Source organism: Eptatretus burgeri, chromosome 1 (assembly GCF_056783735.1).
Source record: "Eptatretus burgeri isolate ZD-2024b chromosome 1, Ebu_testis_v1, whole genome shotgun sequence".
Classification (NCBI taxonomy): domain Eukaryota; kingdom Metazoa; phylum Chordata; class Myxini; order Myxiniformes; family Myxinidae; genus Eptatretus; species Eptatretus burgeri.
The window spans coordinates 106,311,424-106,339,343 of NC_140961.1; the positions used below are offsets into that span (position 1 = coordinate 106,311,424).

Here is a 27,920-nt window from a genome sequence, read left to right on the forward strand (position 1 = left end):
GTCCTTACTTGGCACACCTGAACTTCAATCCACCTGCAAGGCCATCATCTGCAGCTTGATGGAGTACTGCTCTCCTCTCTGGGCTGGCACCCCTGCCTCACATCATGTCCTGCCTCAGCTTGACGCCATAGAAAACAAGGCCTTCAAGATTATTGGAATCTCCCACGATGAAGCCGAGTCTATGGGTCTATCACTTCGCCACAGCAAACAGGTCGGTGGTCTCTCCATCTTCTGCCACCTCCTTTCTGGACTTGCACCCTCTGCTATTTCCATGCTCCGCCCCCCCCCCCCCCCAGGTTTCTGCAGGGCCCACAAGGTTCACCATAAATCCTTTTTTGATGAAACGACCACAATCCAGAATCATTGCTCACCTCGACTCATTGATTCCTCTTCCCCCCCCCACCCCCCTGACTGTGGAACCGATTTTCACATTCCCTTCAATCTCATTTGTCCCACCATGTCTTCAAGATAGCTGTTCTCCACCATGTCAAATCTTCCCCAATCCAAAACCATGATCTTATCTACCCTCGTTAACACCCCCCATCCTCATCCCTCCTCCTTGCAATTTTCCATTTTTCCTTCCTGAGAGTTTCCTTTGGTGTCCATCTTGTCTACCCTGTGCATCTCTCCTGCCCCTCATTCCTCCCCACACCCATTGTTTGTCCAATTTCAGAGTTGAAGGCCCAGATGGAGGCAGATTTGGTGTTTCCCCCCTCTCCAAACTGTTCCTTTTGTCCTGATCCCTTCAGTGTACTAATATGAGCTCTTCCATGAGTCTTGACTATGTTTATAAAAAAAAAAACTGCCTGAAACAATACAAAAAATATTAACATGCATCAAAGGAGTCTGTGTCCTGCCTCTTAACTTTGCTTCACAAAAGAAGGATTTTCCAGAGATATTACTTTATATTTTTGTTTGCTCTCCCATGTTCTTCCAGAGTTCCTGCTGTCGTAGAATATAAAAAAGTTATAACACATAGTTGCAGGAAAGCAACAACTACGTGTTATCAAAGATCCTTTTGCACTTGTTTTACTTCATTTTACATCCTCATTTACACTCACAGATCGGCATCCAATACGTTTTTTGAAGTCCAACATGCTGTCTTTTAATTAAACCCATCAGCAGAGTGACTGGTAGGCATGCTGGTGTACATTAAATACCTCTCTGATTATCTGGAAAACTTTTTTTTCTTCCACTTTTTACCTCAACAGACATTGTGATACCTGATTAAATTGACATTATGATACCTATGACATTATGACATTATGATACCTCCAACAGACATTATGATACCTGATTCAATTGACATTATGATACCTATGACATTATGACATTATGATACCTCCAACAGACATTATGATACCTGATTCAATTGACAGGTTGGCAAGGATCAAATGCTGATCTGACAGATGGAACATCGCATTTAATCGAGGCACATCTATAATTCTTACCCAGTCTCTCCAAAAAGATATTCTAATGAACCCACTTAATCTATTTTGATTATCAAGTGTATGAATAGGTGCCATCTTTTGAACCTCTGGGCTTCCACCATCATCAAAGACCTCTTGCTAGAAGGCCTTATATCAAAGCTGGCCTCCAAATCCAGCTGCAGGACAATGGGACTGGGCATTTTCTGTGATGTTAAGCCCTTCCTTAGTAAAACTGAACTTCTCACGGCATACAAATCCTTTATCCATAGCTCCCTGTGAGACGACACTTTCTCCAACTTCACAAATGTCTCTCAGATTCTGTGGAATACATCAATAATATGCTTTTGAAAGAAGCCTAAGCACATATCTTACTGAACTCTCATCATAAATAGTTTGGAAGACCGTTTGTTAATGCCTTTCTTCCAGTCTTACTCCATCAGTTATGTCTGCCTTCTGACTCTCTACAGCCCCTCCTTGTGAAAGTCCCCTTGTTTATTGTGTCCACCTACTATCCCACTGCAGTCTGTGAATATATTGCATTTCTATCCTCCATTACCCAACCCTTCCATAAGTTTAGATTTGCATAAAAAAAGGAAGACAACTATGAAGATCTGTCCTGCACCAGCGAAACTTGGCACAGATGTTAATCCTTTTCTATGTAGTTTCTCGCCAATGGCATCAATTTTTTTTTTAAGTTTTGGCTCTTGTGATTTTAGAAAAAGGGATAAACCTTTTGCCCCATTGTATGTTCTCATGTTAGGTTTTCCTACTTTTGGTTGATGAATTTTGCATTGGTGTTGCACTGTCCTACCCATACATGTCTATGATATGCGAAACCCACTGAACCCATCAAAAATGGGTTCTCCCCATATTATGGTCACAGCTGGATAATCATCCCCTCACAACAGTGGCATAATGAATAATCCACACCCCTTGCTTGTAATGCCCAAACATGGCAATTTCAGTGAGCTTTATCTGCTCTGAGAAAAAACCCAGAATGAGACAGCTTCATGGCAAACAAGAAAAAATTGTATGCTTTGGCCAAAGAATAGCTGAGTGAGATGTTTCTCATTAACAAATCCACTAAAACAGCTGCCAATCAATCAATGAGGACAACTTGCAGTTTTAGCAGTTGCTTCGAGATTTCAATCATGTCAACTAATGAGATTCTTCACTTGTTATGTATTTGTAAATCGGCAATACAAGACCATCTACATATGTCATATCCAAAAAGTGGTGGAAATATACAGTGGCCTGCACAAGTATTCACCACCTCCAAAGGATTCACATTTTGATTCCACCTGAGCATATTTCATGATGCTTTCAAATCAAAGTTTCATATATAGAATCATCATAAAATACTTCAAAGTGATAAAACTAAAAAATGCAGATAAAATGTGAATAAGTGAGATGAACAGAGAAAATCAGATGATTCTCATTTGTATAAGTATTCAAACCTTTTGCTGAATTAACCCTCAATCATTTCAGGAGAAAAATTATTTGTTTGAAAGGTTACAAAATAAGTGCAATAGGTTTCACCTGTTTGTAATCAGTGGTTTAACTAAAAAAATTAAGCTCCCCCACCTATCTAAGGTGTTTTAAGGTGCAACTTACTTGGTTAACAAACAAGGCAAACATGAAGACCAAAGATCTTTCCAAAGAAGTCAGACATGAAGTGGTGGAGAAGCACCATTCAGGAGGGGGTTATAAGAAGATTTCAAAGTCACTCATTATCCCTTTCAGGATGGTAAAATCAATCATTAAGAGGTGGAAGACGTCACACCACCCAGACTCTACTCAGATCTGGTCGCCTATCGTAGGCAGGGTGAGGAATGAATGAATGAATGAATGTCTGCCATCCCTCAGATGGATGATAAAACTGGGAGTCCCATTTACCAGCAGTTATTTGGACATAAAAGATGCCATGGTGTCCTTCCCGAAGAGCAGGCAAGCTATCACCAGCATCCTCAACAAATTCCAAATTCCTGCCCGAACCAGCATAGGGCATTGCATTATCAGCACAGCCTCGCCATTTGCCAATGATGTTACTCGAACCTTGCGCTTTTCAAGAAAGAATAAGTAGTAGTAGCAGTAATTGTAGCAATAGTAGTCATGGGAGTAGTAGTAGTTATAAAAATTAGTTTCACAATAATTTTAGCCATTACATTTTCTATCTGTCGTTTCACTGCCCAACCAACATGCTGTGGTTGTGTTGCTCTAATGCAAGATAAACGTTTTCTCACAATCAAGGATTTGTGGAAATCAGTGCATCAAAGTTTTTTTTTTTTGAGGAGTGTCTTTCAAAACAAAATAACGAGCAATTCAACTTTGACTTTATTTTGCCAAATTGGAATGTCGTTAATCGGATGTAAAACAAGGCGATAATCGAAACAGCTGTACTGCTATTGTACATAAAATAGGACTGCACGTCCTGAAGCTCACCTGGATCAGGAGCAAGTCACTCAAACCCCCCGCAGATCTACTTAGACCCTGATTTTTTTAATGTCGTGAACAAACTTTGGTACATCAAGTTGTGATGAAGGTAATTGTGGTCAAGTTTCATTGAAATTGTGTGTGTAGTTTCGGAGAAGAGAGCAAATAACTATGTTGGGGGTCAACCCCCCCCACCCGCCCCATGTAGCTCCCCTTAATGAGTGCAGATTTTGATGCGGTCAATACACCTCCTTTAGGCATCAGAGATGAAGCTTGTGTCCAATTCTCATCAAAATCATGTGTTTGTTTCAAGTGATAATGACTGAAGTGTTTACAGACTCACTGATTGACTGATTGACTGACTGACTTGCTTGATCGCATAAGCTCACCTGACTAAAGTTCAAGTGAGCTAATAATGGTAGCACCTCTAATTCGAGGTTTGACCGATCTCAATGAAGAACAAAAGTGGTTAAACCAAATATGTACAGCACATGGAAACAGGTGAAACATTGAGAGGTTATAAAAGCAAGTAACTACAGAAAATATGATGACAACTTTTGCTTAAAGTACCTTTGTTAAGTGGCCATCTATTACTGCATATAAGGGTTGTGGGGTGGGTAAAGAGGGGGAGGGGGGAGCACATACATCTATATGGTTGGAAGAGGGGTGGATGGCAAAGTAATGTACTTACTAATTACGATCATTGATACATTGTCATTTATTCCAATTCATTCTTTTAAAAGCCAAAAAAATTATTTTCAGGAAATGGATGAAAATTTATCGTAATGGTAAATCATCATATTCTGTCTGATGATGCCCAACAGCTTATGGCTCTTTGGAATAGTGTTTCTCATAATTTAGGTTACAATGGAAGTGTCATTGATAACCAATGCAATTTTTTGCCAAGTTGGAGTGACTGGCTTGATGATTTTACACATGGAAATAAGTCCTGCAGAAACTACAACGCAATCGGTAGAGCATGTACCTCCGCTCGGCAGAACAGTTTGTTTTGTATCCAACTGAGGCCGTATCTGGATCTGGACCTAAACCAAAATCAAATCGGCTTGGTCTTGTCACCAACCCAACTCATCCACCAAGTTGTCACAACTCGTCAATAACTTTTTGAGATATCGTGCGATTATATAGTGCCTATAGAAAGTCTATACCCCCTTTCAGAAATTTCACTTTTTGTGGCTTTAAATCCTGGAATTAAATTGCATTAAATCAGACATTTTCCACATTTATTTACACACCGTAATCCACAAATTCTAAATGAAAAACAAATTCGACAAATTTTAGAAAATTAATTCAAAATACAACACTAAAATATATTGGTTGGATAAGTCTCCCACATGCATTTAATGGCAAAACTGGTCACTGTGTGCATGTGACAACAATAACCCAAGCACTCCACAAGTCTGGCCTGTATGGTAGGGTGGCTAGAAGGAATCCATTACTCAAAAAAGCACACCTTGAGTCCCATTTGAGGTATGCAAAAAACCACTATGGAGATTCTGAAGGCATGCGGCAAAAAGTTTTGTGGTCTGATGAAACCAAGATGGAATTTTTTGCCTAAATGCAAAACGTTACGTTTAGTGCAAACCCAACACAACACGTCACCCAAAGAATACCAACCCGACTGTGAAGCATGGTGGTGGCAGCATCATGTTATGAAGATGCTTCTCATCAGCAGAGACTGAGGTACTTTTCAGGACAGAAGGGAAAATGGATGAAGCAAAATACAGAAAAATCCCGGAGGAAAATCTGCTGCCCTCTGCAAGAAAGCTGAAATTGGGACGCAAGTTCAACTTTCAGCATGACAATGACCCGAAGTACACAGCCAAAGTTACAATGGAGTGGCTAAGGAACAAAAAAGATAAATGTCCTTGAGTGGCTCAATTAGAGGCCCGACCTAAATCTAATCGAAAATCTGTGGCATGACTTGAAGATTGCTGTCCATCAACACTCCCCACGCAACTTGACTGAGCTTGAACAGTTTTGTGCAGAAGAATGGGCAAATATTGCCCAATCAAGGTGTGCAAAATTGGTGGAGACCTATCCCAACAGACTCACATCTGTAATTGCCGTCAAAAGGTGCTTCCACCAAGTGTCAACTCAGGGGGGGTAGACATTATCCAAGATATTCTTGCTTTGTATTTTAAATTAATTTTCCGAAATTTGTAGAATTTGTTTTTCACTTGAAAGTTGTGGGTTACGATGTTTAAATAAATGTGGAAAAAGTCTGATTTAATGTAATTTAATTCCAGGCTATTTTTTTGTATGCAATGTTGAGGCTCGGAAAGAGCTAACACAGAGAATGTACAAAGAGGGAAACAGGAGACCAGAGGGGCAGGAGAGGGAAGCACAAAACAGTGGGGAGCAGAGACATTCGGAGATCTGTGGAAGGGTGAGGGATGCGGTGGGGTACACAGGGTAAACAATATGGACACTCCAAGGACTTTCAGGAAGGAAAGCAGAGAATTTGAAGGAGATGGGTTTGGGGTGGATTAACGGGGGTAGAAAGGATTGTAGTGAACAAATGGGTGAACAGGTGGTGAACAGCTATTTTGAAGACCTGGAGGGAAGAGTGGGATAGAAGAGAGTGTGGAAGTTTGTTCCAAAGGTGGGAAAATAGAGGAATGAAAGAGTGAAGGCGAACAGTGATTCTTGATTTTCGTAGTTTTACCAGAAGGGGGTTGCTGGCTGACCTTGAGCGTCCTGTGGAAATATGTGGGGGGGGGGGTAATATCGCAGACAGAGTGGGGGGGGAGATGAGGCCAGAGAGGAGATGGTGGAAGAGAGAATGACCACCGATCCGCCTGCGGAGAGAGGCCCAGAGACTTAGCCTCATCATGGGAGATACCAATTATCCTAAATGCCTTGGTTTCCACAGCATGAAGCTTAGAAAGGTGATAGGCAGGAGCCCCAGACGAGAGGGGCGAGCAGTACTCCATCAGGCTGTGGAGAAAGCTTTGTTTGTGGTCAGGAGCTCAGGTGTGTCAAGTACGGACTTTGCACAATGGAGGATGCCCAGTCGGCGACGAGCTTTGGAGCCAGCTTGAAAATGTGGCTTTCCCAAGAAAGATTTAATTGAATGAAACAACTTCTTCAACAGGATTGTTGAGAAAGTACATGGTGGGAGGGGGGGGGATTCCAGATGGTGCTTTCGGAGAGACATAGTGAGAGTGTAAGATTTCTGTGAGGTTACAAAAGGTGAAAATTTTGAAAGGGGGTGTAGACTTTCGATAACACTGTATCGTTTTTGGCCCCATCTCTCAATGGTGAATAATCACTTGAAGAATTCTCGTATCCAGATCCAGATCTTCACCAAAATTGAACAGATTCATCCTTGTCACATATCCAACCTGTCCACCAATTTTTTTCAGAATCTTTCCACAATGTTTTGAAACATCCTGTTCAAAGACAAACAGATAGGGATGAAAACATAACCTCTGTCGACCTGTGGTTTGTCGAGGTAATAAGCTCAGTGCTGAATTTATATTTTCTGTATAAATAAAAATATAATAATGCTAGAACACTTTGTTGTTTGGTTGTGGAAACACAGGTCGGAACACTGACTGTCAGCATATCGTACCTGTAAATGATAATGTTCGTAAAAGGTCCAACACCCAAGCTGATATCTTCCTTGCTCACACCACAGCAGCAAGATCATCAGGAGAGTGACATCTCACTTTGAGCAGTCAAAACAAAAGGAAATAATTTCAAAAATTTCCTTACGATGAGGATTGGATGGGACCACACCTCACGTCACCAGATCAGCCTGAGGATACTGTGGATGGTGGAACCGCAAAGAGTTCTTCATGAACTTTTGGTTCCAATACAATTATCTTCTTTTTTTTAAACAAATTCTACTCATCTGAGACATCTGGCCCTAACACATATGTGCACTGGATGTCAACTCCCTCTTCCTCTTCAGACAAAATTATTCATGGGTGGAAATCTCTTCAATATCTTCGTATATCGTTTCAAGTCAGCATATTTATGAGATTCAATATCTTTCTTATTCAATATTTCAATTGTTGGTGGATGAAAAATTTCCATGTTTCACATGGACAATAAAAAGAATGAATGAAATTAAATATCAATTACATCGACTTTTCAAAAATCTTATTTCTCGAGATAGTACTCACTATGCGACAATTAATGTTTCTTTCCTCATGTGATTTCACAGGGAAAACGCTCACAGAATTGCAGTGTTTATTCAGAACGTTTACAAAATGCAATTGTTGCACAGATGGGAAGAGTTGGGATCTGGAAGGTCGATGGAATGGATCAAGAATAGCACTGAAATTCTGAGGGATTATATATTAAATTCTGCTGAACCACAGTAGAATGAAGAACTAGTCTTGCTGGTGTTGAACTGTGTTGCAGGTGCAACATTGGATGAAATCAACAGGACATTGATCAAGTTGTGATAACCACCATGGGAAGCAAGGGGAAGCTGATGTTTTGGGCATGAATCCTTCATCAGAGTGTTCACCTCTTTTGCATCGACAAAGGGTTAACACCTGAAATGGAAGCTTCTCCTCACTTCCCAGGGAGGTTAGCATACCCCAAACAACGTCCTGTTGATTCCATCCATTGTTTTGCCGAACTGCGTTCTGGGAGATAAAAGTAAAGTTTGTTGAGAGAATCCATTTCTAATGATATGCCAATCGTCTCCAAATGAAAGTCTGTCTTTTGACTCATACACCTGTTTTAAGCTTTTACACATATGTACAATGGTGAGGTCTGTTTTACCTGGTGAATGGTTTTGTGGATTTGGTAACATCAACAACTTTCCAGTAAATGTCTTGACAGGAATATTATTTACCATCAAACTGGCAGTTCAATAATATGTTGGTTAATGTCACTGGACATTCCAAGTGTACAAATGGTGACAAAACACAAGATAGGGAGTTTGTGCTTGATTGTGAATAATTTCAAATCAACATATTCATGAGATTCCCCACCGCTCCCTGTCTGCCTGCGTAGGTGGTGGTCACAACCCTTCTCCCCTGAATCATCTCGTGTGGGTTTGCTTAATCAAAGGTTAATTCAGTTTCAGGCACAGAGATGCCAAATTTACACCTGCACTGTTTCTGCATCATTGTTGGCCCTCTATAATGGCTGTCTATGTTCTCTCTAGTCAGGTTTATCCTCACGTTAATTATTTCCTTTTTATAAAAACTTCATTATATGGTTTATTTTTTTAAAATTCACATGGTAGTGGTGGTTGTGGAGGGCTTACTATGAATACAATTTATACACTATCGTCATATGTTGTCCTCATTTGTTTGTTCGCCTTGTATAGAAATTCAGTTTGAATCCCCTTCCACAAGTTACATACTCTGTGCAAGAAAAAAAAAAGCAGATGCACCAAAATATCATTGTTTTATCATGACTTTATGATCATAATAACTATGAATATTAGTACACTAGAAGATGCATTTTTTTTAACCCTTTGAACCCTGAGTTCCTTGGACTTTCGGCTCCCCACCCTGAGAAAAATCTAGCCACTTGCGTATATGGAGGTTTGAATAGTAGCCGGTAAAACGGTCGCTAGGGTTGAAAGGGTTAAAATCCTTTAACAAAAACCTCCATGCAAATGAAACACTGAACTGTATAGCAAGTGTTGTGAATTAAAGCACAAAATAAGAATCCTTTTGAGGGTGATATCTCAAGGTCGTTGCAATGACATCCATATTCTTTAAAATGTTTTTATACTTTATTTATATTTTGTACTTGAGTTCACGTTCTTATAATCGACCTTTAAATTATGTATTTTTTTTAAAGAGCAAAAATATCAAAAAACACCAAGAACAAGCTCAAATGAGCTAAGATCCTCGACCTCTTAATGATGACGTCATAAAAACGAATATGACGTCATTGTGATGTATCAGGTTTGCGATAAATTATCTGTGCTAATGCCCGGCTTGATTCCCGCAAACAAAATTCAAACAGCTTGCCGAGTTTCGGAGATAATGGTATAGGCGATTTCCATTAGCGGCGATATTATGACGTCAACTTTTTTTATAGGAAGAATTTCCAAAATCGGATATGGTTGCTGCCTGCGCATGGGCTTTCTGCATATACATGGCAAGTTTCACGAAGATCCGATGAAAACTCTGGGTTGTGAAACAAAAAATGTCAAAAAAATAGGAATGACGTCATAAAAATTGATGTGGCATCATAGTGATGCATCATATGTGCGGTAATTCATCTCTGCTAATGCACTGTTCGATTCCAGCAAACAGAATTCAAAAAGCTTGCCGAGTTTCGTAGATAATTTTTTTAGGCCATTTCCATTAGTGGAGATATTTTGACGTCATAACTTTTTTTCTAGCAGGAATTTTCAAAATCTGAGATGGTTACTGTCTGCGCAGGATATTTTTTACATATATACGCCAAGTTTCAAGAAATTTCAATGAAAACTGTAGGCTGTGAAACAAAAAAGTCCACAAGAAGAAGATGAAGAACAACAACGTGAGTAAGACTTAGAGATCCTCCACGAGAATCTAAAATTTCCAATGAAAATTACCCGGGAAAGCATGCCGACACTTATTCATCGCTCATTCAGATGTGATGGAGGGAGTGTAGCTAATTTCCATAATTTCAAAACGTTAGTAACAAAATTTTCATTGTTGTTCAGGGCAGGCACATATATGATGTATGATGTAACAAATTGTTTGGAAATGTAATGGTTCTTTTACATTTTGGCATGTTGTATTTGAAACAAAAGTGTTGTGTTTTGAATACGCAGGTTCAAATCAAAGAAGATGTATATTTTGCACGTGATTGACAATGAATATTATACGAGCTACACACTTTGGGCACAGTTTGTTCATTGCATTAATGTCGAGATTTTCAATGTTACGTAAATCTTATTCTGATGTACCATATTCTATTACAGAGCATCTGTGCTGCTGTTTCTTGGAAAGGGTTATATTGGGCAGTTTGCCATTGCCTTCCCAGCAGTAATTAGGACAGGAATTTGGAATTTGGCCATGGTGCTGATGATAGCTTGCCTCCTGTTCACGTATCACACCATGGGATATTTAACGTACAGGACGATGCCAGTGTAACGTCCATCCGAATGGATGGCACACACATTGATGAATCATCCTGCCTGTTTCAGTTTATAGCTGCGATGAGATTTGAACCCGGGCTCGACAGCCTAGAACTAAGTGTGTATAACTATACACAGGAAAATCCTTCTGCTTTATAACATAATTGATAATAATTTAACATTGTCTCATAAACCCGAACTGAACAAAGCTATTCGGGTTGAAAATCACATCCTTGAATCATGCTGGATTTAAAAATGTAATGCTTTTAAAAAAATCTACATAAAGATGTGCTAAGTCATTTAAACATGAGGAATATTTATTGACTCAGATTGTAAAGCTATTAAACCATTTATTAAGTTCCAAGTTTTAGTTCGTATTATTTTTGTCCATATGGTGTGATGGAAACTTATCTCTTTCTATCATTATAGTAATTATGTCTGTAATGTCCTAAATATTGTTTCATTCTTTCATAAATAAAAGTCCCAACTTTACCTCCGAGCCGAGCTTGTTTATCTAACATTGTTCTGATCCGATCCACGTTGCCTACCATTGAAATTATACAAAGCTGTTCCATCCCAATTTCTATTTTATGAGAAATGGGTATACATTATTAAAATGTGATTAAAGTAAACGTACATTTATAATTTCATCATATCTCATTACATATGATTTAAATATTGTTTGTGTATGGTAAAAATGAAGCACAGAACAGTTCACAAATAAGAGCCTTCATAATGTGCATTGACTTTCATGTTTGCTTCACGTGTTCCTGTGTCACCAAGCATGCTAATGCCAAAGGAACTAACAAGCGAGGTACCAAATACCCATGAACCCAACCTCACTCAATCCTCTCACTTACAGGTTACTGTTTCCTCCCATCCTCCTCTCTTCTCCTTTGTTGTTGGTTCCTTCCTTGGCTTGTTGTACGAACAGTGACCATACTGTAACTACATTGCCTTTTATACCTTTCTCATGCAACTTGCTCTTTTAGGAGTCTCATCTTGTATGCATAAAAAGATAATAAACTAGATGGTATTCAGAGACAACTTACCCTGCACAGTTTTGAGAAGGACTTATTACAGGCCAACTCTTCTGTTTTTTTTAAGGTTTTTTTTTCTTTCATCCAATGTGGTGCCAGACCAGTGACCGATGCTGTCACTTTTATCAAACTATATTTCCCATGGGTAGTTGATCAATTTGTTAAAGTTTTGTACTGATTGGTTAGCAGTTGTAATAATTGCAGATTTTTTTTCATGCTGACTGGATCAAGCGTTGCATTTGTTGAATTATGATATCATAATGAAGGCAATGATGACACGATCGTTAACATATCTTATTCCCCATGGGGAGTACTTGACAATGCCCCATGTTTCAATTTTTCCAAGAAGCGGTTTCGGAGCTATAGAGGTGCAAAGTTTTTTGCTTTTTCCAAAATGGTGCCCGTACCATGTGATATATGACGTCATAATTATTGAAAAATTCTCCAGGAGGAGGTGCTCTAATGGTGAAAATTGTGTCCATTGGACAAACAATTGCAGATAATTTTTTTTTTCATACTGACCAGATCAAGCGTTGCACATGTCGAATTACGACGTTATAATGAAGGCACTGATGACATCATCATTAACAAATATTATTCACCATGGGGAGTACTTGACAATGAGCCATGTATAATTTTTTCCATGGAGCAGTTTCAGAGATATGGAGGTGCTTTTTTCGGTTTTTCCAAGATGGCGCTTGCACCAGGTGATGGATGACATCATAATTATGACTATGACATTCTACAGGAGGTGGTGCACCTATGTGGAAAATTTCGTGTCAAACGGATATAAAATTGCAGAGAATTTTTTTTTTCATACTGGCCAGATCAAACATTGCACTTTTCAAATGATGACATCATAAAGAAAGCACCGATGACATCATCATGAACAGATCTTATTCCGCAAGAGGAGTACTTGACAATGAGCCATGTTTCAATTTTTCCAATGGAGCAGTTTCGGAGATATGGAGGTGCAAAGTTTTTCCAAGATGGCACCTGTACCATGTGATCTATGACGTTATAATTGTCATTATAAATTCCTACAGGAGGAGGTGCAGCTATGTTTAAAATTTCGTGTCAATTGGACCAACAGTTGCAAAGAAAAAATTTTTCATTACAAATCGAATCAAAAGTTGTGCTTGTCGAATTATGACGTCATAATGAAGAAAGCAATGACATCATCATAAACACATCTTATTCACCATGGGGAGTACTTGACAATGAGCCATGTATAATTTTTTCCATGGAGCGGTTTCAGAGATATGGAGGTGCTTTTTTCGGTTTTTCCAAGATGGCGCTTGCACCAGGTGATGTATGACATCATAATTATGACTACGACATTCTACAGGAGGTGGTGCACCTATGTGGAAAATATCATGTCAAACGGATGTAAAATTGCAGAGAATTTTTTTTTTCATACTGACCAGATCAAACATTGCACTTTTCAAATGATGACATCATAAAGAAAGCACCGATGACATCATCATGAACAGATCTTATTCCGCATGAGGAGTACTTGACAATGAGCCATGTTTCAATTTTTCTAATGGAGCAGTTTCGGGGATATGGAGATGCAAAGTTTTTCCAAGATGGCACCTGTACCATGTGATCTATGATGTCATAATTATCATTATAAATTCCTACAGGAGGAGGTGCAGCTATGTTTAAAATTTCGTGTCAATTGGACCACCAGTTGCAAAGAAAAAATTTTTCATTACAAATCGAATCAAAAGTTGTGTTTGTCGAATTATGACGTCATAAAGAAGAAAGCAATGACATCATCATAAACACATCTTATTCTCCAAGGGTAGTACTTGACAATGAGCCATGTGTAATTTTTTCCATTGAGTGATTTTGAGGATATAGAGGTGCAAAGTTTTTCGGTTTTTCCAAGATGGCGTCTGTACTGCGTGACCGATGGCATCATAACGACAAATTCTCCAGGAGGATGCACACCTATTTGCAGAATTTCACATCAGACTAACAGTTGCTGAGAAAATGAATTTTAAAAATGCAGACATGTACGTACGCACGCATGTACGGCACACATACGTTTGGCACACAGAGGAGACGAATTGCTTAACCACACATTTTGCTTCGTGAGCTCAGGGTAATAAATATAAAACTGGGTGATCTTCACGTGATGTGATTCTGAAGGAGGTGTTGAGGGCAAGCCAAAGTTATGCTAAATGGCTCTGTCACAGATTAAACAAACCCAGCTTTTGATAAGATGTCACTCGGCATGCATACCTGTTATTATGGTGCCATCGTGGGGAATTGTTTATGGCACATTAGCTCAGTTTTTTGTATGACATCCCCTATTTGTCTGTCTTTGCGTGCCAAATCCGACCGATTAGTGTGTTTCATTATCCCCAGGTTGAAATAACTTGTGAAAAACATTTTTTAAATTACAGTGCAAGAAAAAAATTTCCCGCCTTTTGCCTTCCACACACAATTCACCACCAGTTTCTGCTTCAATTTTTTTTTTTGTATACCTTGTCGAAGCTCGTGAGAGCTAACACACAACGCACAGCAAGGGGAGCATGAGACGAGGGGCGGGAGTGGGAAAGACAAGACAGTGGAGAACAGAGACAATAGGAGATGTGGAAGGGAGAGGGATGGGACGGGGAACATGCGGAATACAAGATGGACATTACAGGGACTTTCAGGAAGGAAAGCAGGGAATTTGAAGGAGATGGGTTTAGGGTGGATTATAGGGGGTAGAAAAGATCGAGGATTTGGATGGGGGATTCCACCAGAATTAAGAGGTGGCGGTGAACATGCATAAGAGGTGGTGGTGAACAGCTGTTTTGAAGGCCTGGAGGGAAGAGTGGGATTGAATAGAGTGAGGGAGTTTATTCCAAAGGCAGGAAAAAAGAGGAATGAAAGAGTGAAGGTGATATGAGCAGTGATTCGTGATTTTGGTAGTTTTACAAGAAAGGGGTTGTTGGTGGACATTGAGTGCCCTGCGGAAATGTGGTGGGGAGAAATTGCAGACAGAGCAGGTGGGGGGGGGAGGGGTGGCTATGCTGGAGAGGAGAGGGTAGAAGACAGAAAGACCACCGTCCAGCATGTGGTGAGAGAGTGAGAGGCCCAAAGACTCAGCCTCATTGCGGGAGATGCCAATGATACGAAATGCATTGGTTTCCACAGCAGGAAGCCGAGAAAGGTGGGAGGCAGGAGCACCAGCCCAGAGGAGAGAGCAGTACTCCATCAGGCTGCAGAAAAAAGCATTGTAAGTGGTCAGGAGCTGAGGTGAGCCGAGGAAGGACTTTGCACGACGTAGGTTTCCTCGTCGGTGACTGGCTTTGGAGGCAGGTTTTAAATGTGGCTTTCCCAGGAAAGGTCATGGCAGATCGTGAGAACCAGAAGCTTGAAAGAAAGGACTTCTTCCAGAGGATGTTGAGAAAGTGGATGGGGGGGGGGCATTCTAAACGGTCCTTTTGGAGAGACACAGTGAGAGTGTGAGATTTGTCCGGATTGAAAGACATGTTCCACGTGTTGGACCAGTTTGTGATTTTACCCAGATCTGCAGTGAGCGAAGAAGCTGCTGCTTGCTGGCCTGAGGGATGACCGGTGGTACGGCAGAGGGTGGAGTCATCAGCAAAGAGATATAGAGGATTTCCCAGAGAGTCGGAGAGATCTTTGATGAAAACCAGAAAAAGAACAGGGCCCAGAACGCTACCTTGAGGAACTCCTGCTTGGACAGGAAGAGGGGATGACAGAACTCCATTTAGGGGCAAACGTTGACTTTGACAGGAGAGGAAGTCTGTGAGCCACGAGTGTAGATTGCCTTGGATACCATAGGAAGAGAGTTTGGTGAGCTGGACAGGGTGCCAGACCATGTCAAAAGCACATGATATATCCAGGGATACGGCTCGGATTTCATGTCTGGCTGGCATTGAGGACCTCCATCCATTGTTGGGAGAGCAAAAGCAGCATATCCAGGGTAGAGTGACCTGGTCTGAAACTAAATTGATGATTGGAAATCAAACCATTGGAGAAGAGGAAGGACTTAATGTCTGAAGCAATGATGGATTCCATAACCTTGCTGATGATTGGGAGAAGGCTGATTGGTCTGTCATTGTAGGGATTTATTTTGCACCTATTTTGTGCAGGGCAGTGATGTTTTCTGATTTCCAAGCAGATGGCAGATGACCATGAGCAAATGAGAGGGTGAATAGAAAAGAGAGAGGGTGAGCAAGAGCAGAGGAGCAGGTTTTTATGACACGTGGGCTGATGCCGTCTGGACCGGTTGCAGAATCTGAGTCGAGGTTTGACAGCAAACTCTCCACCTTGTCAGGGGTAAAGGACACAGATTCCAGGGACAGTTGGGTGTGACTGGGTAAGGTGGGTAGAGAAAGCGATGGGTTTTGGACACAAGATTTAGCTGCAAACACCGAGTTGAGGCATTCAGCCTTTTTACAAGCGGTATCAGCAATGCGGCCATTTGAGGTAGGGGAGGGGATGGAGGGGGAACATACACCAGAAACAGATTTGATTATATGCCACCAGGATTTTGAGGATGGAGAGAGGTTTGAAAGTTCAGACGAGCTTTGAAAGATGTTGTTTTCTGACTCTCCTGAGGGTACATACACACTTGTTCTGAGCTTTATGGAAGGAACTGAGATCACCCTCAGTTGGGTTTGCTTTCCAAGAGGCAAAGGCAAGTTGTTTCAGGGCAACTGCCTCACCACAAGCTTCCGTGAACCAAGGGTGGGAGGAAGAGTAGGACACCTGAAGATGAGAGGGGATAAATCTGTGCATGAGGGAGAGCAAGTTTCTTTGAAAGAATTCCCAGGATGAGTTGATGTTGGAGAAAGTAGCGATAGGAGACCAATTGAACAATCCTTTGGGGTTAATATGTATTAAGAGAACGCAGTAAATTCAACCATCCTTTTGGCTGAATCTCTGGAAAATCCCCTTTATCTATCTGCTGACGACTCCACCCTCTGCCATGACATCCCTCATCCTTCAGATAGGCAGGCTGTGGCCTCTTCCGTCCCTTAAGACATTGACAAAATTACAAGTTGGTCAATCACTTGTCATGTCTTTCAATCTGACAAATCAAATCAAATCAAATCAATCTCTCCATCTCTCTCCCCTCCCCCCTCCCCACCCCAAAAAAGACCGACTGGCAAACCCTCCCATCTGCTTTCTTCACAATCCTCTTGAAGAAGTACAGTCATTCAATCTCTTTGGCTTCACTGTCAGCCATGATCTTGCTTGGGCAAACGTCATGTCTAAGTCTGCCTCCAACGCCAGTTGCAGATTGGGCATCCTCTTTCATGCAATGTATTTCCTTAACACATCTGAAGTTTTATCCACCTGCAAGGCTTTCATCTGAAGCTTGGAATACTGCTCCCCCCTCTGTGCTACTGCTCTCTCCCAAGGGGACTGGCTCCCTTGGCCTCACACCTTGCTCAACTTCACACCATGAAAACCAAGGCCTTCAAGATCATTGAAATCTCCTGCACTGACGCTGAGTCTCTGGGCCGATCACGTTCCCATCCCATTGAAGACAGGACGGTGGTCTCTCTTCTCTGTCTTCTGTCACCTCCTTTCTGGTCTTTCACCCTCTGCCATTTCCGGTGCTTTATCCCCCCCCTCCCCCCATCTCTGTTCATGAACACTCATTCATTCTGCTTTTTTTTCCTATCTGTGGAACCAACTTCCATATGCTCTTCAATCTCGTTCTTCCCCTCCAGGTCTTCAAGACAGCTGTTCACTATCTTTTCAGTTCGTCCCCAATCCAAAACCATGATCTTTTCCACACTCGGTAACCTCCTTCCCCCTCCTCACCCCCAAGCCCACCTACTTCCAAATTTCGAGCTTCTCCTTCTTGAGAGTTTCCTTGTGTTGATCCTGTCCACACTGTGCATGCTTTCCTGCCCCCATTCTTCCCCACACTGATTGTTTGTCAGTCTTCCTCTATTTTTTCCTTGAACTGTTGGTACATATATATATATATATATATATATATATATATATATATATATATATATATATATATATATATATATATACATATATACACATATATACATATATATATATATATATATATATATAGCTGCAAAAGTAGGTATACAGTAAAGACTGTACTTTTATTCATTACTGTATACCTACCTTTGCAGCCCCCTGTATGTATGTATATATATATATATATATATATATATATATATATATATATATATATATATATATATATATATATATATATATATGTATGTATATATATATATATATGTATGTATATATATACAGTGTGTGTGTGTGTGTGTGTGTGTGTGTGTGTGTGTGTGTGTGTGTGTGTGTGTGTGTGTGTGTGTGTGTGTGTGTGTGCGTGCGTGCGCTTAGATATATAAAGCCGCTTGCTAACGGAACGCACCCAAGCCCTTGATCCATGCTCCGTTTCCTGAGTGGTTTGCAAACCGGTTGATATGCAATGGCTGGCTTGGCAAGTGATAGCAAGCTGTTTGCTCATTGAATGCACCCCTGATGTTTGTGTGGTGCAGGCCTCATGGCCTGAATGGTCTCCTCCTGCACCAAAGCTCTTTGTATACCCTTGCATTTTATTGGTGTATCTTGGACATATTTCAGATCTTTGTTACTCTTCAATCTATCATATAAATAAAGGGAAAATAGGGAAATCTCTTCTGGTTTGACTGATTAAGAACAAGTGTGATATCCAGAAATATCCCACTTGATGGATTCCTCTGCAAATGGAAACCACAGGCAAATTATGCAATTTCAATGCAACAAAGGTGAGTTAAAGGCAGCAACATCAGTGCTGGGTACATGTATAAATGTGGTTTGTATGGCTTGGGTGTCAAGCAAAGAGCAAACCCACTGCTCAGTCGAAGGTGATGGAGCATCCGTGAGGCGCTCACGATCACCATGCTTGCTGGAAAACAACGACGTCATGTCTCGCCAGCCCTTACGCCGAGCACCATGAACCTGCCACAAAACACATATACCCTGATTCAGGTTCAATAGAACACAAAAGTGCCTTGAGGCCACCATATTAATTGTTAAATTTCTTATTCTGAGATCCATGAATCCCTCCAGAATGCAGCTCTGCAATAGCAGTGTCTTATCTCAGAAACTCATTCATTCATTAATCTTGTAGATGTGACTCCCAGAGCTCCAACCTCACATGAGTAGTTTGATTTGTCTGGCATAAAATGTATCAAACAACACAGAGAAAAGCCAATATGCACACAGAATGAATCGCCAACAGCACAACTGCTGTTTGTTCACCCAAAATATTGCTGAGAAGAAATAAAAATATTAAACTCCTCATCAGATAACCTGAGATAAATACAGTACCTGTTTTCAGGCATGTTGTCCTCATAGTTAAGAATCTGGGAGGTTGGCAGTTCGAGTCTGACCCTTGTCAAACCATCATAGAAAGGATATTTCACGATGTGTATCTGCCTCTTGTTCCTAATAGTCGACTCTAAACCGAGAGTCTGAGACTTTGCAAGTAATACTACAATGTAAGACCTGTCGCTTCACTGATGAGAATACCAATCTTTGCATAATTGCGAAAAAAAAATACGGTTCTTGTTAATGGCAAATTAAATTAGGCAGTGTGTAGATACTGGCCAAGCTACACACTCAGAGAGCGAGGAGGGGGAGAGTGTTAATTGGATATTCATCGCAGCCTTTTGCATATGCTGAACTCCAAATAATACACAACAACACACTAATTATGAATCAAATGGAATACAGTCATGAATATAGTAAGCGATTTCTGAATCTAATCATGATGAGAAACGGGATTGAATGAGACTCACCATTATTATAGGTGTAGAAGATGTTGGAGGAGGTACAGATTTTGTTGAATGTAAATTAGCCACAGAGTGGACCACTGCAAGCGTGTATGTGCAGCATGTTATATGCTGCGTGTATGCACACACGTGTATGCTGTGCTGCCGATTGTGTATTATTGTATCTGTAGTGTCGTGGTAGAGATGCTTAGCAGGCAGACACGAGCGGGGGAACAGTCGAGCCCGGCTGTGGTGTACAAGCGCGAGCGCGGGCGTACTTTGCCCGCGGCTCTCCTTTATTACGTACTCAACACACTCACGAGCCGTGGCACTACGGCACCACTACAACGCCTCAGGCGGCGCGCACTCCTTACATCCCTGGCAGACATGATGCTCACGACGACCACTCCCCCCATCATCATGCCCTGCCCAGCAGGCCAGCAGGCCCGCAGGCTATACCACACTCCTCCCTCCTAAAACTATGATTATTAAATGATCACCATCATAATAAGCATAAACAGCACGAAGTACTACGGTATAAAGCAGATAAGGTACAAAAAATAAAAAGAAAACAGCAAGGTATAAAAGCACATCACATCATATAACGTGTGGATGCGAGCGAGTGAAGCAGCAACGGCCAGGTCCTGAAGACCGAGTTGCACAAAGCACCTACCAAACTCTGACCGCGTTACCTATATGAAGCAGCAAGCCGAGAAGCACAGCAGCACTACACAGCGAAAACGCCCCCAGGCGGCTCATGCTTACATGGCCCTCAGCGAGGTCGTGGCGACCTCCTGAGCAAACCTCCCCCGGCACCATCAAACGCCTCTGGCCCACAAGGCGGCCCACCTCCCCCAGCCAGACCTGAAGCAGATAAACATTCCGAGGCCGGAAGCCCGCTGTCTGGAAGCCGTGGCGCCAGCGCCAGACTCGATTGACCTTGGATGGGGGCGCTGAACAGCGCCGCTGGCTGGATGCAACCAATGGCCCACAACAACCCACGCACCACAATCAGTTGAGATGCCAACGCCCGTCTAAACGGCCTTGAGCGAACACAGAGAGCTGCGCCCCCGGCGCCAGGCACGTCTGACCTTGCCGCAACCAGAGGTGGGGGTAACGCTGACCAGCGCACCAGTCCTGGCTCCGAGTCGATCTCCGAGACCCACACGGCAGTTAGACAGTAGCAACTCCATTCAAACCACACTTCAACCATCGGCTCGTCATAAATCAATAGGAATATCATTGGAACCATTGCAAACTCATTTTCCCGTACAGCGCGTTCTTTCGGCAAAATCCCTGCACATGACAAAGCAACTACCCGAGGCCCGGGGCAATGGAAGGCCAACCAAACCTTTTTATTCACCACCACCGCTCCCAAAGCCACAACATCACATTGACCATACTGCAAAACCCATCGATTGATCTCCGCCAAACCCACTCTCACACAGGAACTGTTGGCATTTATTTCAACAACGTTAAACCGCATCACTAGAGCAAGGAAAAACAAATATGCAATGAACAGCAACCCATAACCCATATCACGAGTCCGTCTCTTGGTTGTCGACTCGATGTTGCGACTCGCGACTTCCTTTAACGTCACGGGCTCACCGCAACCCGTTGAAGCTGCCCGAACAACACAGGCGCACCTCGCACAATGAACGCAGCCGACGCGCGAGAGCTCATCGCGAGAGCTGGCACGGCTCCCGCTGCTTCCGCACCGCACACCACCGTTGCAGGCAGCAACGAACGGCCGCTCCCGTTGCATCGATGCGGCTCCCGCCGCCAGAACCTCGCCCTCGGGTCTCGACGAAAGCATCGAAGAGAGCACCGGCACACCTGGAGGTACGAACTGGAGATCCAGCCCAAGGTGCGCCAGCCAGTCCCGACCCAAAAGGGCGGGCCCCTCCCCTCGCACCACGAACCTCGGAAGCGCAACCCGCTGGCCCCGCTGGGCAATCACGACGTGCGCCCCGCCAACTGCCGGCAGCGCTTCACCAGCATACGTGTGCGATGCGAGGGCAGCACGAGTGGACTCAACTCGACACCCGATCAGTGCCCCGATCACTTCGACATTCACTGGCATCGGTCCTGTCACCGTAGGACCAACTGAAACCAGGCTCAACATGGGCAGCATCAGTGCCCCGGTCACCTCAACCTCCCCTGCCACTGATCTTGTCATCTCCGGATCAATTGGAAGCAGGTCTAACACCGGCAGCATCTCCCGCTCCGGGTCGCTGGAATCTCCGTGCCCAGGCTGCCAAACTCGACCCGGGGCGTTACCGTGCACGCCATGCACCGAACACCATGCCGGCAGTAGGTCTTGACCCGGGACGGAAGGACCGCTTCGCACACCGCCATCTATGCTGTAATGATAGGCGATGACTCTCGGCACACACACCGTAGACGTCCTCGAGTGCTCAGACCACCGTCCGAGTGATTGCATTGCAACGCTCGCCCACGACCCGCGCCGCAGACCGTGCGCGCCTGGCACATCGCGCAGACCTCCGGATCATCTGCTGTGCACCAACCATCGAGACCCCGGACATTCCTCAGAGCCTGCGCAACGTCCAACGCCGCGCCCGTGCCGAAGTGCGTGTCCTCGTTCTTTAGCCGTGGCCTTGCAGAAATCATTCCCCCGATTTGTCGTGCCTCAATAAAACGAACAGTGAGCGCGGCCGTTGCCCACTCGACGTGGCCGAAGTTGACTCCAACGAAGGCGGGCATGCGTCCGCGTTCCGTGCCCCGACTTCCTGTCATGCCTGAGCCGGCCGCGCCGGCAAGCCTCCTGGCTCCGGAGCCTGTGCGCACGGCGAGCGAACCTGCGACACGCTCTTCGCGATGCGTACTCCTCCGGAACCTCGAACCGCGCGAGGTGCGCTGAGTTACTCACTGCCACTCCGAACCCAGCCACCACCCTGCACACGCCGATCCGAAGATCCTCGTCAGCCAACTGTAGTGTCGTGGTAGAGATGCTTAGCAGGCAGACACGAGCGGGGGAACAGTCGAGCCCGGCTGTGGTGTACAAGCACGAGCGCGGGCGTACTTTGCCCGCGGCTCTCCTTTATTACGTACTCAACACACTCACGAGCCGTGGCACTACGGCACCACTACAACGCCTCAGGCGGCACACTCCTTACATCCCTGGCAGACACGATGCTCACGACGACCACTCCCCCCATCATCATGCCCTGCCCAGCAGGCCCGCAGGCTATACCACAGTATCCGCTACAGGACACTTGTTGACGGACGGATGCAGGCATGCCGAGACCAAGGTCCATTTATATTATAGATGCTGTGTCTTAAAGAAAGTAATTTTTCGAGAGGGGATGAGGCCTTCCTTCAAATCTTTTCACACTTCACTTGTGGACATTAACTATTCTCCTTTTTTTGCAAAATATGAAATCAATAAAACAATCAGGACTGTATAATATTTCCTCTTACTTTAATGACTGACTATGGCTCGAACTCCATCTTCCAGATTAATAACATGATAGAGGTTCCGTCACAAATTTCACGCTGATCCTCCTTCAATGCAGGAGGAGGCCATTCGGCCCATCAAGCCTACACAATGGTTGCCAAGCTATGGTTGTTTGTCCATAATCTATCCTTGTATAAGCAAAATGTCGAGCAAGGAAGCAGGACGTATCATTTTAAGCCTTGGGTACAACTCTGCCCAGGTTCGAATCGCCTATCAGATTCAGAGCAAATATTCCAAACCATTACACCACTGAATCTGGTGAGCGTTTGATATGAAGTTTTATGTAACTCTGGAGCTGCCTTTACTTTACTCGAGGAGAATCTGAAATTGCACTATATGTATGATTAACATCCGTGACTCTAACCCTACCATTAGTTTTCTGATCACGTCATTTGAAATGCTGCAAATTCACGCGATGGAGGTGAAATTACACTGATCAATTGAGTGAGACACATTCTGTCTGTCCATAAAATTGAGTTGGAGAGGCCATTACAACAGCAAGATGCTGCTTTCAGGCATCTCAGTCAGTGCTACTTTTTTTTTGCTAATCGAGCTTATGTACAGAATACATCTTTTTTCCTTTCCATCCAAAGGCAGTACATCAACGAAATGACAGCTGAGGATACAAGTCTCAAAACAATGCGGAATATTTTGTGTTTGTTTGTGGGGTTTAATTTCTAGCAAGCCTGGTGTTGGCTTAGTGGTTTGGGTGGCTGGCTTGGGATCCTAGGGAACTGAGTTTGAGTCCCGTTGGCTGCTGAATTAACATTGGGTGGGGTTGACTCAGCCTGTCACCCCCTGAGGTCAGAGAAATGAGTACCAGTGTACTGGTAAAAGGGGCACAGCATCAGTGGCACAGCTGTGCTGCAATAAATGGTCGGAGTGGTAACCTGTCCAGATTGTGCCAAATAGCCAAGGAATAACTGCTTCAGCAGTTCCAATGCTCTGTTCAAGAGTATGATCAACAATAACAACAACAACAACAACAACATTGCCTTCACCTGCAAGACTTGAGAGCAGGAAAAACGAAAATGAATCTGCCAAGTAGAGAGATGATGATAAATTAATTCTGATGAACTCAGGAATACTCACAACAAACAAATGTGACTCACAATGTTTATTTAATAGTTGGTTCTTGGGATGATCATCAACATTATGTACATTCTTAAAGATGTATTGCAGCCAAAATGCCCTGGATAAACTCTGCAATTTGTGGTATATTACATACTAATGCAGCGATATAAAGTTCACTTTGATAATTATGACTTGTGATGCATCATTGTTGTGCAACATTGGCAAAAACCAAGAGGGCATTGATTATGCATTATTTAATGGATCAAATAGTGTTGATTAATTTGTGAAAAAAAAAATTTCAGAAATTTTTGGGAATTCTGCACTCGGGAATTTTTAATCAAACTTGTTTTTCTTCATGAAAGTGAATGGTTGGCCACCTCATTGATTCCTGTGTCAAAGGACTTTTCACTACAAATGGAACATGAGGAGGAGAGGAGAGGACATTGGGACAATACTCTGTGCAGAGCATTGGTGCTGCTTTTGCAGTCTCCTTGGCTATTGGGCACAATCCTGGACGGGTCGCCACTCCGACGCAGTATACCAGCATGCTGGTACTCATTTTGCTGACCTCAGAAGGATGACAGGCTGAGTTAACCCCCCCCCCCCCCACCTGGTATTAATTCAACAGCTGAGCAGGTTTTGAACTCAGGACCCGAGGATCCAAAGCCCACCACCCTAACCATTAAACAAACACCAGGCATAAATGGAACATGGCTGGGTACAATTTTAGGACAAACCTATATTTCCTCAATAACTTCTATAAAATACACATAACATGTTTTTGTTTCTGGAATATTGTGTGAAAAACCAAAAGTGGATCCACACATCATTGTTGTATGTTGAGAGGAAGACCAATCTCGAGAATTTTTTGTTAATTTAAACAAGGCCTTCTCGACAGACATATCTCAAGCATTCAATACAGTCTGGAATCCTGCCTTGCTCTCTAAACCCTGCCTATGGCATCCAAGGCCAAGTCCACACTTGACTTGCTGATGTCCTCTACTCTTGTGGCCATTTGGCTCTCAATGGAATCCTTTCATCTTCTCTCCCTGTCAATGCTGGTGTGCCCCAAGGCAGTGTTCTGGGTCCAGTCCTATTCCTGATCTTCATAAATTATCTCTCTGACTCCCTTGATAATCCTCTTTATCTATTTGCTGACGACCCCACCCTCTGCTGTGACATTTATCATCTTTCACAGAGACATCATCTTCCCTCTCTTCAGACCTTGATAGAACCACAACCTGCTCAAACACTTGGAATATGACTTTCAATCCTGAGAAATCCCCCACACACACACTCGCAGAAATCTCAGAAATCACACACACACACACACTGAAAGGACCGTACACAAAACCCTCCCATCTACTTTTGCAACAATCCTCTCAAAGAAGTTCAGTCATTCAAACTCCTGGGTTTCACTATCAGCCATGATCTTTCTTGGACAAACTGCATTTCAGAGTTGACCTCCAAAGCCAGTCACCAACTGGGCATCCTCCATCATGTGAAGTCCTTCATTGGCACACCTGAACTCATATTCACCTGCAATGCTTTCATCCACAGGTTGATGGAACACTGATCTCAGCTCGAGGCTAGCATTCCTCTCTCACACCTTGCTCAGCTTGATGCCGTGGAAAACAAGGTTTTCAAGATCATTGGAATCTCCTGCGCTGAACCTGTATCTATTAGCCTATCAATTTGCTATCACCAACAGGTCGGTGGTCTGCGTCGTCTTCCACCTCCTTTCTGGTCTTGCACCCTCTTCCCTCTCCATGCTTTGTCCTCCCTCCCACCCCAAGTGCCTTCTTTATCAGTGCATCAGTGCACTAACTGTTCACCTCCATTCATTTGTTCCTTTTTATCCCACCTGTGGAACCAACTTCCACATCCTCTTCAATGCCATTCTTCCCTCCAGGTTTTCAAGACAACTGCTCACCACCATCTCAGAACATCTTCCATGCAAAACCATTTATTTTTCTACCCACGATGAACCACCTCCCCCTCCCAAAATTTTGCTTCTGTACCAATATTGTCCACTCCTTGCATTCTCAACTACGTTCATTTTCGTCTCCGTTCATTTTCTGTCTCGGCCCTGCTGTTGGCATTCCCCCCTTATCTTTCTGCTGTTCCTTTTGTTATGTTGCATCCTGATCCGTTCTGTGTTCTATCTCTTCCATGAGACTTGACTATATACAAAAAACCCCCCCTTTACTTTTCATTTTTGAATTGTTGAATTATAGCTGTGAAATACAATCAAATTACAAATCTTCAGAACTTCTCATTAGAAATGTAGCATCATCGGCTGTCAGGATAGCCTCGACGTACATCCTTGTGTTTCACATGCAGGGCGATGCATCAACGTGTGCAACAACGGGAAGACGTTAAACTGGAGGACCCATAAACCAACGCTGGTTGATGGTGGATGTAAAATATCCTTCCATGTCTTTCACAAAGAGTTGATGAGTCGTCACCAGTATCCCCCCAAAAATTCCATATTCCTGCCCTAACTTCTGGGAAGGCAATGGATAACCAATCAACCAATATAACCTTTGCCAAGAGTCTGCTTTAGCCGCATCGACGCTCTTTCAATCGGTTACAGCAAAACATCCCTTTTTTGCTCTGATGAAGAGTAAAGCCTGAAAATTCAGCACCTTGTGATCCTTTATGATGGATAACTCCAACCCCTTTATTCTTATTTTTCTTTTCAAGCAATAAACAGAATTGAACGTGTAATAGGGAAAGTAGATTACCTGTTTGGGTAGGTAGGTAATCCACTGATGTGGATCAGCGGCCGAAGTTGTGGATCCGCCGTTTGGAGAGGCTCTGTGCTGAAGGGATTGAAACCTCGAGGAAGAACAGTGCCCAGCTGATGATCCAAGCAGTCGGTAAATTGGTCAGTTGCTTTTAGTTTAAGGTTCTTACTTTAGGAAAGGGAACTATTTTGTGGTTTACAATTAAAATGAAATTGAGTAGAGGGTGTTGTAAAATGAAGATCATTTTCAGCAATCCTTAGAATCCTAATACTAATTTGCAATTGGTCATTGGCTTTGACACCAATACAAATATTTATTATGGACCATAGGCATGAAAAAGATGCATATATCGAACAAACAGTTTCAATTGAAGCACCTCGCCGCTTTTCGAATATTTCAATGGCATCAGATGTGGCAATAAATGTGAATTGTTGCTCCCAGTTTGCCATCTCGATGACAGAAGACGCCATTTACATTTTTGCCTCCTTCATCGCGACCCCGTTTGGAAACCCCTGCGGGTTATAATATTATTTTTTAGGAAGAGCCATTATTGCAGAAGAGAGATATAATTGTGAGGAATAGACTCCTCCACGAGCCGAGACCATGTATAAGAAAAAAAATAAATACGATTGAAAAAACGAGGTGTGTGTGTGTGTGTGTGTGTGTGTGTGTGTGTGTGTGTGTGTGTGTGTGTGTGTGTGTGTGTGTGTGTGTCATTGGTTGTTATCTCTATACGTCGGTTTCAGGAGGTGGAATGGAGCTTTCTCAGGTCTCAAAGTATCCACCCACCATGTATGTGTGCACGTGTGTATGTGAGGATAAAAGTTACTAAAGAAAGGGAGGAAGTGATAAGGACCAATCCAGAAGGTTC

The 27,920-nt window shown here is 43.0% G+C and overlaps 1 protein-coding gene across 6 annotated transcripts in view; it reads right to left on the reverse strand.

The window, feature by feature from the left end:
- The window catches only part of LOC147035132 (ADP-ribosylation factor GTPase-activating protein 1-like), a 259,117-nt gene that overhangs the window by 65,653 nt on the left and 165,544 nt on the right, over positions 1-27,920 (reverse strand). For all 6 annotated transcript variants that reach the window (XR_015061436.1, XM_085894000.1, XM_085893994.1 and 3 more), the window contains one exon: positions 18,826-18,932. Coding sequence is in view for 5 of the 6 variants with exons in the window: in XM_085894000.1 (XP_085750126.1) it covers positions 18,826-18,932 (107 nt within the window). In the remaining variant the exon portion in view is untranslated. The remainder of the gene's footprint in view (positions 1-18,825; positions 18,933-27,920) is intronic.